General features: G+C 40.0%; 1 protein-coding gene across 1 annotated transcript in view; it reads right to left on the bottom strand.

The window, feature by feature from the left end:
- Positions 1 to 5,181: 5,181 nt before the first annotated feature.
- Positions 5,182 to 16,688, bottom strand: part of SLC35F4 (solute carrier family 35 member F4) — a 275,685-nt gene continuing 264,178 nt past the window's right edge. The window contains exons 5-8 of the mRNA XM_068965896.1: positions 15,011 to 15,136; positions 12,740 to 12,932; positions 10,183 to 10,272; positions 5,182 to 5,423 (exon numbers count right to left, since the gene is read on the bottom strand). Of these exons, the coding sequence (XP_068821997.1) occupies positions 5,182 to 5,423; positions 10,183 to 10,272; positions 12,740 to 12,932; positions 15,011 to 15,136 (651 nt within the window). The remainder of the gene's footprint in view (positions 5,424 to 10,182; positions 10,273 to 12,739; positions 12,933 to 15,010; positions 15,137 to 16,688) is intronic.

Raw genomic sequence — 16,688 nt, 5'->3', positions numbered from 1 at the left:
GAATGGCACCCCCTTTTTGGCTTCTTCTGCATGTTCCTCATGCCAAGCTTCTTTTGTCTCTGGTTTATTTTGGGTAAAATCCCCTGCTTGGCACCAGGCTCTGTGACTGCTTGGCATAGTGCAGTGGCTAAGTGCTTTGAAAAAGGACCTGGAGGGAATAAACAGAGGAAATCCTAACAGTAGCTACTTCTGGATGTCTGGCAGTGTGTTTTTATTGAATATACTCAACAACCTCAAATGGTCAGTATTAATATCCTCATTGTACTGAACATGAAGTCAAGGAGCTGAGAGATATTGGTAATTAGCTAAAGTCCATGTCTTAGAAGTTCAGAATTGGGGCTACAACAGGGGTGCTCTTAATCCCTGTGCTGTGCTGCCCATTTAGTCCAGTCACCCATAGGAGCCATTGCCTCTTAGACTTTGGGGAGGAACCAAGTTTGAGTAAGAGACAGGATAACAGGAACCTCAATTAAGTCCTTCCACCATAAGGACAGGGACTTTGTCAGTATCCTCTTAACCAAACTGAACCTGGCTCATGGAAGTCACCTCATAAGGACATAGGGGGCCCACCTGTGTTTGTTTAGTGACTAAAACGCACTATATCTTCTGATTCACAATGACCATGGGAGGTAGTAAGGAAAGGTATTATCTTTTATGTATGAATCCCTTGTGGCTCAGCTGGTAAAGAATCCACCTGCAATGTGGGAGACCATGGTTCGAACCCTGGGTTGGGAAGATCCCCTGGAGAAGGGAAAGCCTACCGACTCCAGTATTCTGGCCTGGAGAATTCCATGGACTCCATGGGGTCGCAAAGAGTCGGACACAACTGAATGACTTTCACTTTATTTATGAATACTTTAGCTGAGTTAAAGGGAATATTTCACATTCCCAAAATGACTTAAATAAAAGTCTGAGTCGTAATTGTGGTTGTTTTAATTGCCTCAGATTGTTTATGGCTCAGACGATAAAAATCTGCCTGCACTGTGGGAGACCTGTGTTCAATCCAAGGGTCAGGAAGATCCCCTGGAGAAAGGAATGCAATCCACTCCAGTATTCTTACCTGGAGAATCCCATGGACAGAGGAGCCTGGCAGGCTACAGTCCATGGGACCACAAAGAGTCGAATTGGACTGAATGACTAAAACTTTCACTTTAGTTGCCATGGTAATAACTTAGTGGTTGAAACTTCTGGAAGCAGGGACCATTTTCTATTCATTTTGCGTCCTTTTCCCCACAGTGCAGAGAGAGGACATTTCTACAAGCATAGAAAGTTCTATCAGACAGTGGTGCTCTAGAGGCAGGGAGAGGCCAGTGGGTGATAATCTAACATAATGCCCTACTTCACAGCAAGAAGTAGAATTTAATAATGTTTTAATGAATAAATGAATGAATACCATAATGGAAGTGTTTTTGTAATATGACTCAGCTAATTACACTGATCAGTTATAGGTTGAATTTGGGCTTTCCAGGGTAGCTGATTCCATTTTTCAAAATGAATTATCAAAAAGAGCAAAACAACTCGTTTCTTAAAGATGTCAAAATGCAATTTAAAATGCCATGCTAAGCAATGGGGAGATGCTGGAGTGGGTTAGTCAGTGATTACTGCTATTTAACAGCAATTTAAAAACAAGGCAAGAGCAATGTTTGTACTATTACGACATTTAAATAGTTAAAACCAACTCTTCTTAGATAATGAATTAATTCATATTTACTGATAAAATACTTCATTTATTTTCTAGCATTTTTCATGCAGCTTGAAGTATGTCATGATTATTGTTTTAATTAATATCATGTCATCTATCAGTGCCCAGAGGTTGTCATTGCCTTTTCAAAAAATGACAGAGAAATGAAAAAATGGTGAGGTTTTTATTGCCTATGATACCAAGTCAGCAAGTGTGATAACCCAAGTTGCTTTTTCTTGCCCATGACCCTTTAACCTACACTGTTGGAGCAACTTGGAAAAAAAAAAAAGAATTGTAAAACAGATGCCAGAAAGTGTAGATTATCTTAAATTTCTAGGTGCACTAAACTACCCAGCCTCTTAGGGAAGAAGTGCCTTCTGTTGGTCTATGAGAATGTCTGTCCTTAACTGAGACTTACCTAATAAAGTTCAGGGAAGGACCATATCTCCAGTGTAAAGCAGCCCATTCATTCATTCATTGTGTGTCTGTAAGTGCCAGGCAAAACCCAATGATGAATGTCACATAATTCCTTTTCCCAAGGAACTCTTGGGCTACTGGGAACTCAGATGTGTAGACTGACAGTAACCAGAGAGAGTCACCAGTGCTATAATGGGGTAAGCAGAAGTGTCTCTGAAAGCCACACTGTTTAGTTTGGGGGATGAGAAAAGATCTTCCATGAAAATAGGAAGAAATCATGTCATGAAGCCCCTTCTCCAGGGGATCTTCCCAACCCAGGGATGAAACCCGGATCTCCCACATTGCAGGTAGATTCTTTACCAGCTGAGCCACAACAGAAGCCCAAGAATACTGGAGTGGGTAGCCTATCACTTCTCCGGGGGATCTTCCTGACCCAGGAATTGAACCGGGGTCTCCTGTGTTACAGGAGTGTTCTTTACCAACTGAGCTATCAGGGAAGCCCCGTGAAACCTAGGTAAGGGTTATTCAGGTGATGAGAGACAAAAAGAAAGTATAAGAGAGAGAGTATGTCTTGATTCAGTTCAGTTCAGTCACTTAGTCGTGTCCGACTCTTTGCGACCCTATGAATCACAGCATGCCAGGCCTCCCTATCCATCACCAACTCCAAAGAACTATAAAAAGGATGGTTGCTTTAAAGTGTAGACATTCCAGAGGGCCACAGAGGGTGGTGTGGTAGAAACTATGCTGTCCAATATGGTAGCCAAGAGACACATGTGGCTAATTAACATTAACTTAAAATTAATTAAAAGTAAAATTAGAAATGCAGTCCCTCAATTGCCTTAGCCATATTTAAAGAGATCAATAGTCAGTTGTGGACAGTGTTGAACAGTGCAGATCTGAACTATTTCCATCATCATAGAAAGTTCTACTGGATGGTGCTTCTCTAGAGGCAGGCAGGGGCCAATCAGTGAAGAACTTTGAATAACCTGCAAGGATGTTTGGACCTTACTCTGAGGACAGTGAGATGGCACTGAAGTATTATATATAGGGAAGTAGAGTGATCAAGTTTATATATTAGAGAAGTCATTCTGCAGGGCACAAAAAGGCTTAGAGGGAGGCCACACTGAGAATTAGACCAGTAAAAAGCATATTTCATTCATCAGGGAAAGAGATGATAGGCTCCTAGAATAGGTAGCATAGTAGAGAAGTGCATGGATTCAGGAAATATTAAGGAAAACAATCAGCAGGACTTAATGGTTTAGATGTGGAGGGTGAGGAAGGCAGATGTGAAGTTCGATCTCTGGCTTGGGCAGCCAGGGGATAATGGTACCATTGACCTAGACAGGAAACAAGAAAGAAGAAGGAGTAGATCTGAGGAGGAGAGATGATAAATTTAACTATGTCCTTGAATGCAAAATGAACAATGAGGCATCCAAGTGAGCTTGCAGGAAGCATTTAGATAGTCAGGTCTGACCTGGAGACAAATCTGGGCTGGAGACACATATTATAAAGCTATCACCACAGGGATGATATTGAAAGCCAGGGAAACAAGTAAGATCTCTGAGGAAGAGAGTGTGGAATGAGATGCTAAGAAGGACAAGGACTGAACACTCACAGTGATGAGACCAGCCTAGGAAGAGGAGTCCAGAGGAGAAGCCAGTAAGGCAGAAAGAGAACCAGGAGACCTCCTTCACCTAGAAGGGGATCCAGGCGAAGAGGATATGGTAGGAAAAAGGAGCAGTCATCATGTCAAATGCCACCCAGAAGACAATATAATTAGAGTTGAACAGGTGTTATGGTTTTGCAGGAAAAAGGTCATTGGTAACCTTGGTGAATGCACTTCACCAGAGAATGATGGGGGCAGAAGGTGGGCTGAAGAGTGAATGGGAGTTGAACAAGTGAGAGCAAACGTAAGCAAGCGTAAAACTGGTGAAAGATTTAGAGATGGCTGGTGATAGATGTCTTCTCCATAACCAGTGTACCATTTTCAGATGTCTAGCTCATATTAGAGATATTCGTAACTTCTTTGATGCTTGGTGCTCCTGAAAGCTTGTTGAAAGTCTGGAGGAGCCTTTTGTACCCTCAGATTTTCACTGTTCCTAGTGGCTCTAGTAGTTCTTGCATTTGGAAGATGCTCTATTGGAATTTCATTACTTTCTAGATTTCAGATTAAAGGCTCTTAGTGGCCTTGAATATATATAAAGTATGCAGTTTTTTCTGACTGAATGAAAAGGTCTCAGTTCCAGGTGAGAAAAAGGTCATGACAAGCCCGTAATTTAATAGAATCTCATTTTTTTTCCTAATAGGAATGAATGTTATCTTTATTTATTTTGAGCTTTTTATTTTGTGTTGAGGTACAGCTGATTAACAGTGGGATAGTTTCAGGTGAACAGTGAAGGGACTCAGCCATACACAGACATGTCTCCATTCTCCCCTTCAGGCTTCCCTTGTGGCTCAGAGGGTAAAGAACATGCCTGCAGTGCAGGAGACCCAAATTCAGTCCCTGGGTTGGGAAGATCCCCTGGAGAAGGGAAGGCTACCCACTCCAATGTTCTTGCCGAAAGAAGTCCATGGATAGAGGAACCTGGTGGACCATAGTGTATGGGGCTGCAAAAGTTGGACACGACTAAGTGACTAACACATACACGTGGTTCTCCCCCAACCCCACCTCCCATCCAGGCTGCCACATAACACTGAGCAGATTTCCATGTGCTATGCAATAGATCCCTGTTGGTTATCCCTTTAAATATAGCAGAGTTTGGGATGGTCATATATATACTGCTATATTTAAAAGAATCTCATATTTTCAGGGAATTCTATGAATTAGGGCAAAAATCCCTCCCCGCCCAAAAAAAGCCAGAAGAAATAGAACTAGGATGAATATGTTTTAATAAAAAATTTATTATGACTATTTACACCAGTTCCTTGATAAGCATATAAATGTAAACTTTTATGTTGGCATTATTTCACACATGATTTATCCAAATTCAGAGTTAATACTGTCATTTGAGTGTACAGGTAGTGAGAAAATTTTATTATATTCACAGAATATACATACACGTGCATTCAAAATGTGTCCCTCCTTAAGCCAGCGGTATGGACACAGCCCCATTGGCCCTGCTTCTGCTTCGCAGGTGGACACTGGAATCAGTGATGTCATCCACGTGCTCCTCGCTCTTCTTTTCCTTCAGGCTGTTGATGAATCGCAGGGTAATTTCATCCCACTCCTCAGGCAAGAGCATCAGCAGAAACCCAATGCAGATGATGATGGTAGCAGCCAGGCGGACGACATTGAATATTACCTCCTGCTTCAGGAGGTCCACAGCTAGGGGAGCAACAGCAAGTCAGTCAGCCTGTGACGGTTTCTAAGCTTCTCTGAAAACCAGTGACCCAAATCAATGCTACTTCTAGAAGATTTCCAAAAGTCTCTCGTTCTCACAAGCTTATCTTTCCTTTTTCTATGTCGTTATTGACATGGCTCTCTACACCTGCTTTCCATTTCTTTTCTCTAAATCATACTTACCCTGCCAGGAAAATACCATCTGATTGAATAGCCTCTGCAATTTTAAAAAATAATTTTATTTTATATTAGAGCATAGTTGATTAACAGTGTTTCAGGTGTACAGTAAGGTGATTTAGTCACACATATCCATGTATCTATTCTTTTTCAAATTTTCCCATTTAGGTTATTACAGAATATTAAGCAGAGTTTCCTGTGCTGTGATAGTCGGTCCTTGTCGATTATCTGTTTTCACTATAGCAGTGTATACATGCAGTTTTATTTCCTAATGTCTTTCCTCTGTATTCCTTCATACTTCTCCAGTTTCACTGGCCCACTGAAGATTTTTTAAATGAACCAAGCTTATTAATGTCTAGGTCTTTGCAAATGCTAGTCTTTTTAAAATTTTTAGTTGCAGTGAAACTCATGCAAATTAAAATTAACCACTTTCAAGTGAGTTTACTAGCATTTTGTACATTCATTTTGTACAGATTAATGTACCAGCTTCTCCATCTGGTGTAAAACATTTTCATCATTTCAAAATAAAAGGACATGGAAACAACCTAGATGTCCATCAGCAGATGAATGGATAAGAAAGCTGTGGTACATATACACAATGGAGTATTACTCAGCTGTTAAAAAGGATTCATTTGAATCAGTTCTGATGAGATGGATGAAACTGGAGCCGATTATACAGAGTGAAGTAAGCCAGAAAGAAAAACACCAATACAGTATACTAACACATATATATGGAATTTAGAAAGATGGCAATGATGACCCTGTATGCAAGACAGGAAAAAAGACACAGCTGTGTATAACGGACTTTTGGACTCAGAGGGAGAGGGAGAGGGTGGGATGATTTTGGAGAATGGCATTCTATCATGTATACTATCATGTAAGAATTGAATCGCAGTCTATGTCTGACGCAGGATACAGCATGCTTGGGGCTGGTGCATGGGGATGACCCACAGAGATGTTATGGGGAGGGAGGTGGGAGGGGGGTTCATGTTTGGGAACACATGTAAGAATTAAAGATTTTAAAATTAAAAAATAAAATAAAATTAAATTTTAAAAAAGGGGAAAAAAAAACCCCATACCCATTAAGCAGTTACTCCCCAGTCTCCTACCCCTACCCCAAACCCTGGAAACCACCAATCTGCTGTGTGTCTATGGATTTATCTATTCTAGATATTTCTTATAAATTGAAACATACAATATATGACATTTTATGTCTGGTTTCTTTTGATTAACATAATGATTTTGAGGTTCAGCCACATCATAGCATGTGTTAGTGCTTCTTTCCTTTTATGGCTGAATAATATCCTATTGTATCACAATGTGTCTATTGATTCATCTCTTGATGGACATCTGGTGTTTCCACATTTGGCTTTTGTGAATAGTGCTGCGGTGAACATCTCATACAGGAATATTTTTGAGTCCTTGTTTTCAGTTTTGGGAGGCATGTATTAGTAGTAGAGTCATATACATGCTCTTCTCTTTGTATGAAACGCTCTTTCCTCCTTGTATGCACTTCATCCAGCTAAACCCTCTGTTAAATTCCTCCTTTTATTCTTCTTGCAAGAAGCTTCCTTCAATGCCCCTCCTGTGTGCTCTCAGAGCATTCAGTACATAGCTCTGTCAAAATCTTTCTCTCTTTACATTGTAATTACTGAGTTCCTTTTATCTCCCTTCTATACCACATGATCCTGAGGGCAGGGACCATATCTTACTCAGGATTTATCATCAGTGTTAGCACAGTTGGTAGCATATACTAAGTACTCGGAAATTATTTATTAAATGAACAAATCCATGGATGAATGAATGGAATTTCTTGACAACTCCACTCCTCCCTGATATGACTTTCCTCTAAATATCTTATAGTCCTTGGAGTCTTTTACACAGTTTAGCATTTAATGATAAGTTACTTTGTGGAGCTCTAAGTTACTTCATATAGTCAGTCTTTTTTCCATATTCAGGGTAAGTTGTTTTTGTGTTTTTTTTTTGTTTTCTCATAGAAAGTAAAGTCGCTCAGTCATGTCTGACTCTTTGCGACCCCATGGACTGTAGTCTACCAGGTTCCTCCGCCCATGGGGTTTTCCAGGCAAGAATCCTGGAGTGGGGTGCCATTTCCTTCTCCAGGAGATCTTCCTGACCCAGGGATTGAACCTGAGTCTCCAGCATTGCAGGCAGACGCTTTACTTTCTGAGCCACCAGGGAAGTCCTTTTTTCTCATAGCACTCCTGTTTTTTGGAGTTTAGTTGTTTTACAATTGTGTTAGTTTCTGTTGTGCAGAAAAGTGAATCAGCTATGTGTATACATATATCCCCTCTTTTTCACCACAGAGCATTAAGTAGAGTTCCCTGTGCTATACAGAGGTTCTCATTAATTATCTATTTTATACATAATAGTGTATATGTTAATCCCAATCTCCCAATTCATCCCACCCTACTTCCCCCTTTGGTGTACATACATTTGTTCTCTACATTTGTGTGTCTATTTCTGCTTTGCAAATAGGTTCATCTGTACCATTTTGCTAGATTCCACATATATGCATATGCATTAATATATGATATTTGTTTTTTTTCTTTCCGACTTCACTCTGTCTGACAGTCTCTAGGTCCATTTACATCTCTGCTGCTGCTACTAAGTCGCTTCAGTCATGTCCGACTCTGTGCGACCCCACAGACGGTAGCCCACCAGGCTCCCCCGTCCCTGGGATTCTCCAGGCAAGAACACTGGAGTGGGTTGCCATTTTCTTCTCCAACGCAGGAAAGTGAAAAGTGAAAGTGAAGTCACTCAGTTGTGTCCGACTCTTAGCAAACGGCACTATTTCATTCCTTTTTATGGCTGAGTAATATTCCAGTATATACATGTGCCAAATCTTCTTTATCCATTCCTGTCCTGGCGATTCTACATACTACTGCCATGAACACAGGCATGCATGTATCTTCTGTAATCATAGTTTTCTTTGGGTATATATACGCCCAGGAGTGGGATTGCTGGGTCAGTGTTTTTAAGGAGCCTCCATATTGTTCTCTATAGTGGCTGTGTCAATTTACATTCCAACCAATAGTGTAGGAGGATTCCCTTTTCTCCACATCCTTGCCAGTATTTGTTTATAGATTTTTTTGATGGTGCCCATTCTGACCAGTGTGAAGGTGATGCCTCATTTTAGTTTTGATTTGTATTCCTGTAATAATTCGTGATGTTGAGCATCTTTTCATGTGTGTCTTAGCCATCTGTAATGTCTTCTTTGGAGAAATATCTATTTAGGTCTTCTACCCATTTTTTGATTGGGTTGTTTGTTTTTAGGGAATTGAGCCACATGAGCTGTTCATATATCTTGGAGATTAATCCCTTGCCAGTTGCTTCACTGGCAAATATTTTCTCCTATTCTGAGGGTTGTCTTTTCATCTTGTTTATGATTTCTTTTGCTGTGCAAAAGCTTTTAAGTTCAATAAGGTCCTATTTATTTTTGTTTTTCTTTTCATTACTTTAGGAGATAGGTCAAAAAAGATCTTGCTGTGATTTATGTCAAAGAGTGTTCTGTCTATGTTTTCCCCTTAGAGTTTTATAGTGTCTAGTCTTACATTTAGGTCTTTGATCCATTTAAAATTTATTTTTGTATGATGTTAATGAGTGTTCTAATTTCATTCTTTTACATGGGATTGTCTAGTTTTCCCAGTACTACTTATTGAAGAGGCTGTTTTTTCCATCGTATATTCTTGCTTTCTTTGCCATAGATTAGGTTACTGTAGGTGGGGTTATCTCGGAGCTTTCTATTCTGTTCCATTGATCTATATTTCTGTTTTTGTGCCAGTATCATACCATCTGAATACTGTAGTATTCAGTGAAAGTCTGTTATGGGGCCAATACTATCTTTTCTCTCTCCACCCCCCAGTCTTTCTATAATCCTGATCACATAGTAAGTGTTCAATAAACATTTGCTGGTTATCCTGGGACAAAGAAAGAAGGCTACCAAAGACTTGGAAACATGGAATTTTAAAATTAGAAGGACTATATAGTCATCCAGATAATTCACTTTCATTATTTGTTCCACTGACAGTTTTCACTAGAAAGATTTTCCTGGAAAAACAGCTCTTCCTCTTGTCCCTGAAATGAGTCAAATTGCTTTTTTCCTGTATTTATTCCAGAGGGCCATCTGCTATGTCCCCAGGAGGAGCTTTCACAGCTCCCCATGGGCAGTCTGATGGGGAGCCAACACCCTGTACTCTCCCTACACTTTCATTAGTGACGCTGACTTGAGAGTCCTGTGCTGGGATGCTTTTTGTTTCCATAGGACTTCCTCTAAAATACCACAAAATTAGGTTGTCAGGGAGATTACATGAAACCCAAATGATACATTTGGTATTTAATTCTAAAAGCATGACCACGTAAAAACAGTGTTTGTAGCTGCAATTTTTAAATCTGCTACACAGTTATTCTGTTGTCTGCCACCTTCAAGATATTTAAAAACATGTTCCCAGGCAAGGGATACAATTCACAATTACTCAAAGAAATAACTCCGGGTATAAAACAAACACAAGCAGGGAACTTCCTGTGCAGATGTCAGTTTGTACAGTACCTGCATTTCCAGGAACACTGAGCACTGTCCCGATAGAGATGAGGATTGGGTATGTCAGCACCACACCAACATTCACCAGGATATTGAAGGCTGTCAAATAGAGGAGGATGGTGGCTCAGATGGTGAAGAATCTGCCAGCAATGCAGGAGCCCTGGGTTTGATCCCTAGGTCAGGAAGATCCCCTGGAGAAGGGAATGGCAACCCACTCCAGTATTCTTGCCTCAAGAATTTCATGGACAGAGGAGCCTGGTGGGCTACAGTCTATCAGGTTGCAAACAGTTGGACATGACTGAGTGACTAACACACACATACAGGATAAAGGGGAACTGAGATGCTGGGCTCTTTCCTTCCTTTAACATAAAAGAATCAATGTCTATGCTAAACATGCCTTCTAAATTATCTGTTCAGTTCAGTTCAGTCACTCAGTCGTGTCCGACTCTTTGTGACCCCATGAACCACAGCACACCAGGCCTCCCTGTCCATCACCAACTCCTGTTACCAAACTCATCTCCATCGAATCAGTGATGCCACCCAACCATCTCATCCTCTGTCGTCCCCTTCTCCTCCTGCCCTCAATCTTTCCCAACATCAGGGTCTTTTCAAATGAGTAACATTGGTCAATTAATCCTCTAATTTTGGAGATGGATTCATATGTATCATACCTGCAAAGGTCATGTTCCTTTTTCTTCTTCTGCCACCCTAGTTGCCTGATTTCTTACCAGTTGGCTCACAAAAGGGGTAGGGAGCCATGCAAAGAGGTGAGATAATGTGTTCACTACATTGCTTGTTAGCACTATAAAGTTGAGCCAGAGGTTGAGAGCTAATGACTGACTGAGGCTTTCTCCCTTGCTAGTTTGCTATATCATGCCATGTTCCTGGATAACTAAAAGGTCCTAGTGTTACTGCCTAACAGAAGATCTGTCCAAGGATGGCCTATGCTGTGTTATTCACTCTCTTTTGGGGTGTGCATCACATGAACCAACAGAGGCGCATATAATTCACTGAACACCAGGGAGCTTTTCCACATCCTGATTTATATACAGATAACCTTAAGGTGGGTCCACAGAAAAAACTGAAGGTATAACTTGATATCCTTTAATTTATATCTTTGGACACTTTAAATATAAAGTTATTCAAGTAATCACATACCCAACAATGATCAAAAGTATTTGTTTTCAAAAAGAAAAACATTTATAAATTATATAGCATTATTTTAATAGATGTCAAGCCAATATTTGTTTTAGGGGGTTAGAGAAATATGACAACTATGAAAAATTACAAATATGAAAAGTCCTCAATTCAGGAAAGATCTTTCTGTATGGAAATGATCCCAAACAATATTGCCCCTTTCTCTGTAAACCAAAGATGGTTCTAGAACCATTACAGTTAGGACCGTGTTTATTCTTCTACTGCTTTCTATAATTCTTGCTTTAGTTAAGCTCCAAAATTTAGGTATCTGGAGTCACTCGTGCTTGTTAGAGACAATGGGTTGGATTTCCACAAGACTTGGGCTTGTTCATCATTTTCATACAATAACAGTAGCAATCAAGGCCAAAGACCTTTGTAAGTTAATATCAATTACTACTCCTTCTTTCTGACAGAGCTGCAATGGGAATGAATATTCAAGCATCTCAACTCTCTCCTCAGATATGGGGAGTTATATACAACCAGTCCTAATAAATCATAAATTTAATAAGCATAGCATAGACTCAGCTAAGTTCCCCAACTGTCATTTTGTTGGCTGGACTGAGTATTTTAGCAGATTGATAGAAGTATTGGTCTTTGGTTGAGAACTGAAGTTTTCATTCAACAAGAACTGGTAGCTTCATCAAAATGGGTAACTGCTTTTCCTTAGCACTTTCGATAGAACCCTTACAAGCTCTTTTGATGATCTAAGGACAAGAATATATAGTTCAATATGTTATCTGTAGCCCGGGGCCCTGCCTGAGACACATCAGGTAAATGGAGGACTCCAACCTGCATGTGGACTAAGGCACTCCCTGAAGACAGGCCAAACCAAAAGCAGGAGTGAGGCCAGGTGAATCTAAGCAAATTGAAGCCATAGTTCTAGGTGATCGGGCGGGGGCAGGACAGAATACAGTCTACTGTTCACCTCTCAGATCTGTGTCCCAGCCCAGTTCTGACTAGATCATATCTGATTCCTATGGAGAAGAGAAGGTAGCAAAAAAAACTTGAGAGCAGAAGCACTAAGACCATAAAACCCTGGGGTGGGTAACACAGTCAGGAGAGAGGCTGTCTCCTCATTTTGTCTCAGGGCAACCTTAACACAGAGAGAACTCAGTGCACTGGGGATAGGCCAGGTGGGGCAGCCCTTAACCCATGGACATGCCAGTTGGACTGCTCTGACCTAATCAAGCAATAGCCTGCAAAGAACCTTATAACCATTAACCAACCTTAAGTGAGTTTGGGAAATAGAAGATAAGGATGTCTATTTTACTTAGGCATCTAAGAAGGGAATGCTTCTATTATGACAATTTAACTCTCCAAGGAAAGGACAAGTGACATAGGAAATGGAAGGCAAGACTTGGCTACTCACCCAGCCAGAGCCCTGCCATCCCGCAGAGACAGCCCCATGGCAGAGCTGCAAACGAGGACCAGTGCTCCACCTTGGTGAAGTACAGGATGACTGGGGTGAAGGAGATGAAGATTAAATTGAAGAAACCCAACGTGGAGACAAAGTGTGCTGCCTCACCGAAGTTAGCACTTCCAAGAAACATCTTAAACAAAACCTAGAACAGGAAAGGAACCTGTTAGCCACTCGGTCAGGGACTGTTGTTGGATCAGAAAGGCAAGTTCTTCATCATGAGCTAACTGGCCCAGAACTTATGCTCTATGTCGTCTTATCCCAGCATTTCCATGACACTAAATGGGGTGCTGAGCTAAGGAATTCAAATATACTCTAGCCTTTATGTAAAACAGAAATTGTCATAAAATAAATCCCACTTGGTATGCCACAGGGATACTGTAACTGGGAAAAACCCACTGTCAGTTACAGGTATAGGGTAGATGATAAAGAAGAGGGCAGACCAGCCCAGAAACATTTAGGTTTGAGATGCCGTTAGTTCTTTCCTTCAAGCATGGGATTAATTTTATCCTTATTTTAATAATTACTGAAAACTAAATTGGACAGAGAAAACCTGTCTTCATGTTATTGAGAGAAGTAATAGTTTCCCTTGTGGCTCAGCTGGCAAAGAATCCACCTGCAATGCATGAGATGTGGGTTTGATCCCTGGGTTGGGAAGATCCCCTGGAAAAGGGAGAGACTACCCACTCCAGTATTCTGGCCTGGAGAATTCCGTGGACTGTATAGTCCATGGGGTTGCAAAGAGTAGGACACGGCTGAGTGACTTTTACTTTCAATAGTGATGCCTTGGATTTATAAGCACTTTTCTCTCTGAGTTTAAAATATTTTCTCAAGGTCTGGAGATTTTAAAGATTGTTTTTCTTTTCTTGATTATAAATCTGTGTATAGAGAAAGATGACAAAGATATGTAAATAGCTAATCTAAATCATACATTTAGTTTGGGAGGAGACAGGTCTCTAGTCCATATTTCTTGGTTTTTTAACCCCTCTGCTTCCTTTATTAATGCTCAAACTATGTAGCACAGAATATATCTTTTCTGTGGTGTATATATGATGTTGTGTGTGTCAGCAAATATTACAACTACTAGAATGAATACATCTGTAATGTGGTTAGGAGAATTTTCTCTATAAAAGAGACATTCCAGGCATACAGCAAATCCAGGTATTTCTTTTACTTTCCACTAAACATATTGTTTTTTCTCTTGAGAGACTTAGAACTTGAGCATGTGCTGGTGGTCTTTGTTTACATCAGACATCTCAGTGGAGTCTCAGCTGGGGGCAAGTTAAACACTAGTGGTGACTGAGTGAACACTTGTCAAGCTTGTCAGAGAATCAGTGGGCCAGGAAATGTCAATATGGAAATAGACACAACGTCCTCTGAGCCGCAGAGTTGGTAAATAAGCAGAACAGGCATCCAGGAGGGATGCAGCAGGCATTTTCTGCCTTTCAGAGAAGATTTTCTCATTGAAACACCATGAGAGGTGAAAGTGGAACAGTTGCAACATCGGAAAGTTGGCTCTGGAAAGCGGCACTTTGGTGAATAACCTTTTAGATCTGCTTTCTTAGTTCTTGCTTCTGAAGTCAGGGGCAGTGACTCTGAATAGAGCTTTCACTGATGACAGGTAGCTCCAGGGGAGAGTGAGTACATCGTATAGACCCAGCATATGCATCAAAGAGGGAAAGAGGCTCTTCATCTAGCTAATAACATAGCATGGGGTTAATATGTAGTAAACTAAACTCTCAAGTGATAGTTGGTTTAGGATTTTTAACACCTCATTGTAGTTAAAATAATGACTGAAAGTACTTAAACATAGAGAAGTCTTTCTCAGCTCCTGCTACAACTGGTTGGCTATTTGGGAGGGGTGGGGTCATGGCCACCAGGGAAACCCTTGGAGTTGACCAGTCCAGGTTTAAATCTTGCTATCACGTCCTGGCTGGATGACATTGGAAAAGTTACCTAATCTTTCAAAGTCTCAGTTTCCTCATCTGCAAAGTGGGAATAAGTACCTGTGTCTCATAAAGGTATGTTAACAGGTGAAAATTCTGGCAAGTATACAGCCTGTAGCAAGTACTCAATAATTGGTACTTGTTATTATTATTTAAACTATCTTTTTTTTTTCTAGCCAAGATTTTCTTTGTCCTTTCTTTATAAAATATTACTTATTACTTTATAAAAATATAAGCTACAAATGATAATAAGCACATAAAGAAGTACATGAAATACCTTATATAGTGCAGATGTTGAAGCTGAACCCACTGCAAATGCCACTCCTATGATGGAATCGGCATGGAAGTTATCTGCATACGCCATCATCACGATGCCAGTGATTGCCATTATTGCGGCAACTATCTGTCACATAGAATGCAAAGAAAAAAATGTTTACATTGATGCCTCCGTATCCCAGAGCAAGCATTTGAAAAACCCATGGCAGTTGCTACATGCTTCCTCAAACCCAATTTACCTTTTGTACATCACTGTTTAAATGTAGGAGGGTCAGTATTAGAAACAAATGCATACACTCATGAGACATCCAGGCAGAGAATATAAAAGCTGCTCACATATTCTAATTAAGGACTAGTAATTTTAGTTTAATTTTTTAGCTCAGCTTCCTAAAGATTAATACCCATATTGATGAAATAAATTTAATAGGAAGTCACTTCTTAGCATTTTCATCTATACTGCGTTCTTTTCCTTCAAATAATTCAGCATATATCAATCAGCTCCTTGGATCAATGCATGTTTCTGAAGAACATTTCTCCACATAATCTCCACATAATCAGAACTTGATATGGTGATGTAATATTGATTGAGACATAATAAGAGACAAGTTTTAGGCCAAAGTGAAAAAAGAAATGAGAACAATCTTTCAGAATGATTTATAAGGAGCAAGTTGAGCTTGCACTGTCACTTGGAATGTCAAACGGAAGCTACATCTTCCTTTCGTTTACAAGTAAACTAAGCCACAGAAAGATAATTTCATTGAGCTACTCTAAAGCATTAGCTGTATAATAATAATTGATTGAAATCATAATGGTTTACTGTAAATTAATATAATCCTTGATATAGTCCAAAGAGAAGTCCACTTCCTTTGTGAAATGCTCATTGACATCTGTTTCTTTCATTATCTCGACCTACTTTTACTGGAAAACATTTTAAAGATACAGTAAAAGGTAAAGTAACAACTCTGGAATAGGAAACACTATGTTATTTCATTGTGAAACAGTCTCACTGACTTGAAGATCACAATGCAACTTTGTGGGAAATTTAAAAATACTTGCTGATTGATTTTGTTAAGCTTCAGTTCTGAGTATTCCCAAGTAAACTTGTTTCCTCTGTAGATAGATTTCTCACATATGTGATTTTTTGACCCTTTGAAATATTATTAGTGAATTATTCATTACAATCACATGTATATCTTTAAGATGTAACTTGCTGGAGGGCAGTGTGAAGTATGATAACGATGACATGTATAATTTAGATGCTGTTAAAGCATTTCTTTTGTTAATGACCACCCAAAGCCAGGGCACAGTTGGTTTCAGAGCCAGCTCCATACTGAAGCGTCTTTTATGAGAAACAGCAGGAGTACTTGAGAACAGACGCCGACTTGTCAGCAGTGAAAAACTGTCTTCATAAACCGTTATCCAGGAGGCTACGTGATGGGGGGTGTTGCTCATGCTGAGTGAGTATTACAGTCTCTAAAGCTTCAAGGCATGTGTTCCAGTTAGACTGTGCTTCAGACTGTACGAAGCAGAATTTAATACTCACACTATGAGGTGCCAAGGACATTTTCCAAACAGGAAGTAATAGACTCATAAATAAACATGGTCAAGTGGTTACCTAGGCCTGGAAGTTCTGCAAGGGTTATTATTTTCTTTGATTTGGGGATTTATAGTTCAGCTAG

This window comes from Capricornis sumatraensis, chromosome 2 (assembly GCF_032405125.1).
Source record: "Capricornis sumatraensis isolate serow.1 chromosome 2, serow.2, whole genome shotgun sequence".
Taxonomy (NCBI): domain Eukaryota; kingdom Metazoa; phylum Chordata; class Mammalia; order Artiodactyla; family Bovidae; genus Capricornis; species Capricornis sumatraensis.
The sequence above is the reverse complement of the archived record's forward strand: the minus strand, read 5'-3'. Positions and strand labels throughout refer to the sequence as shown.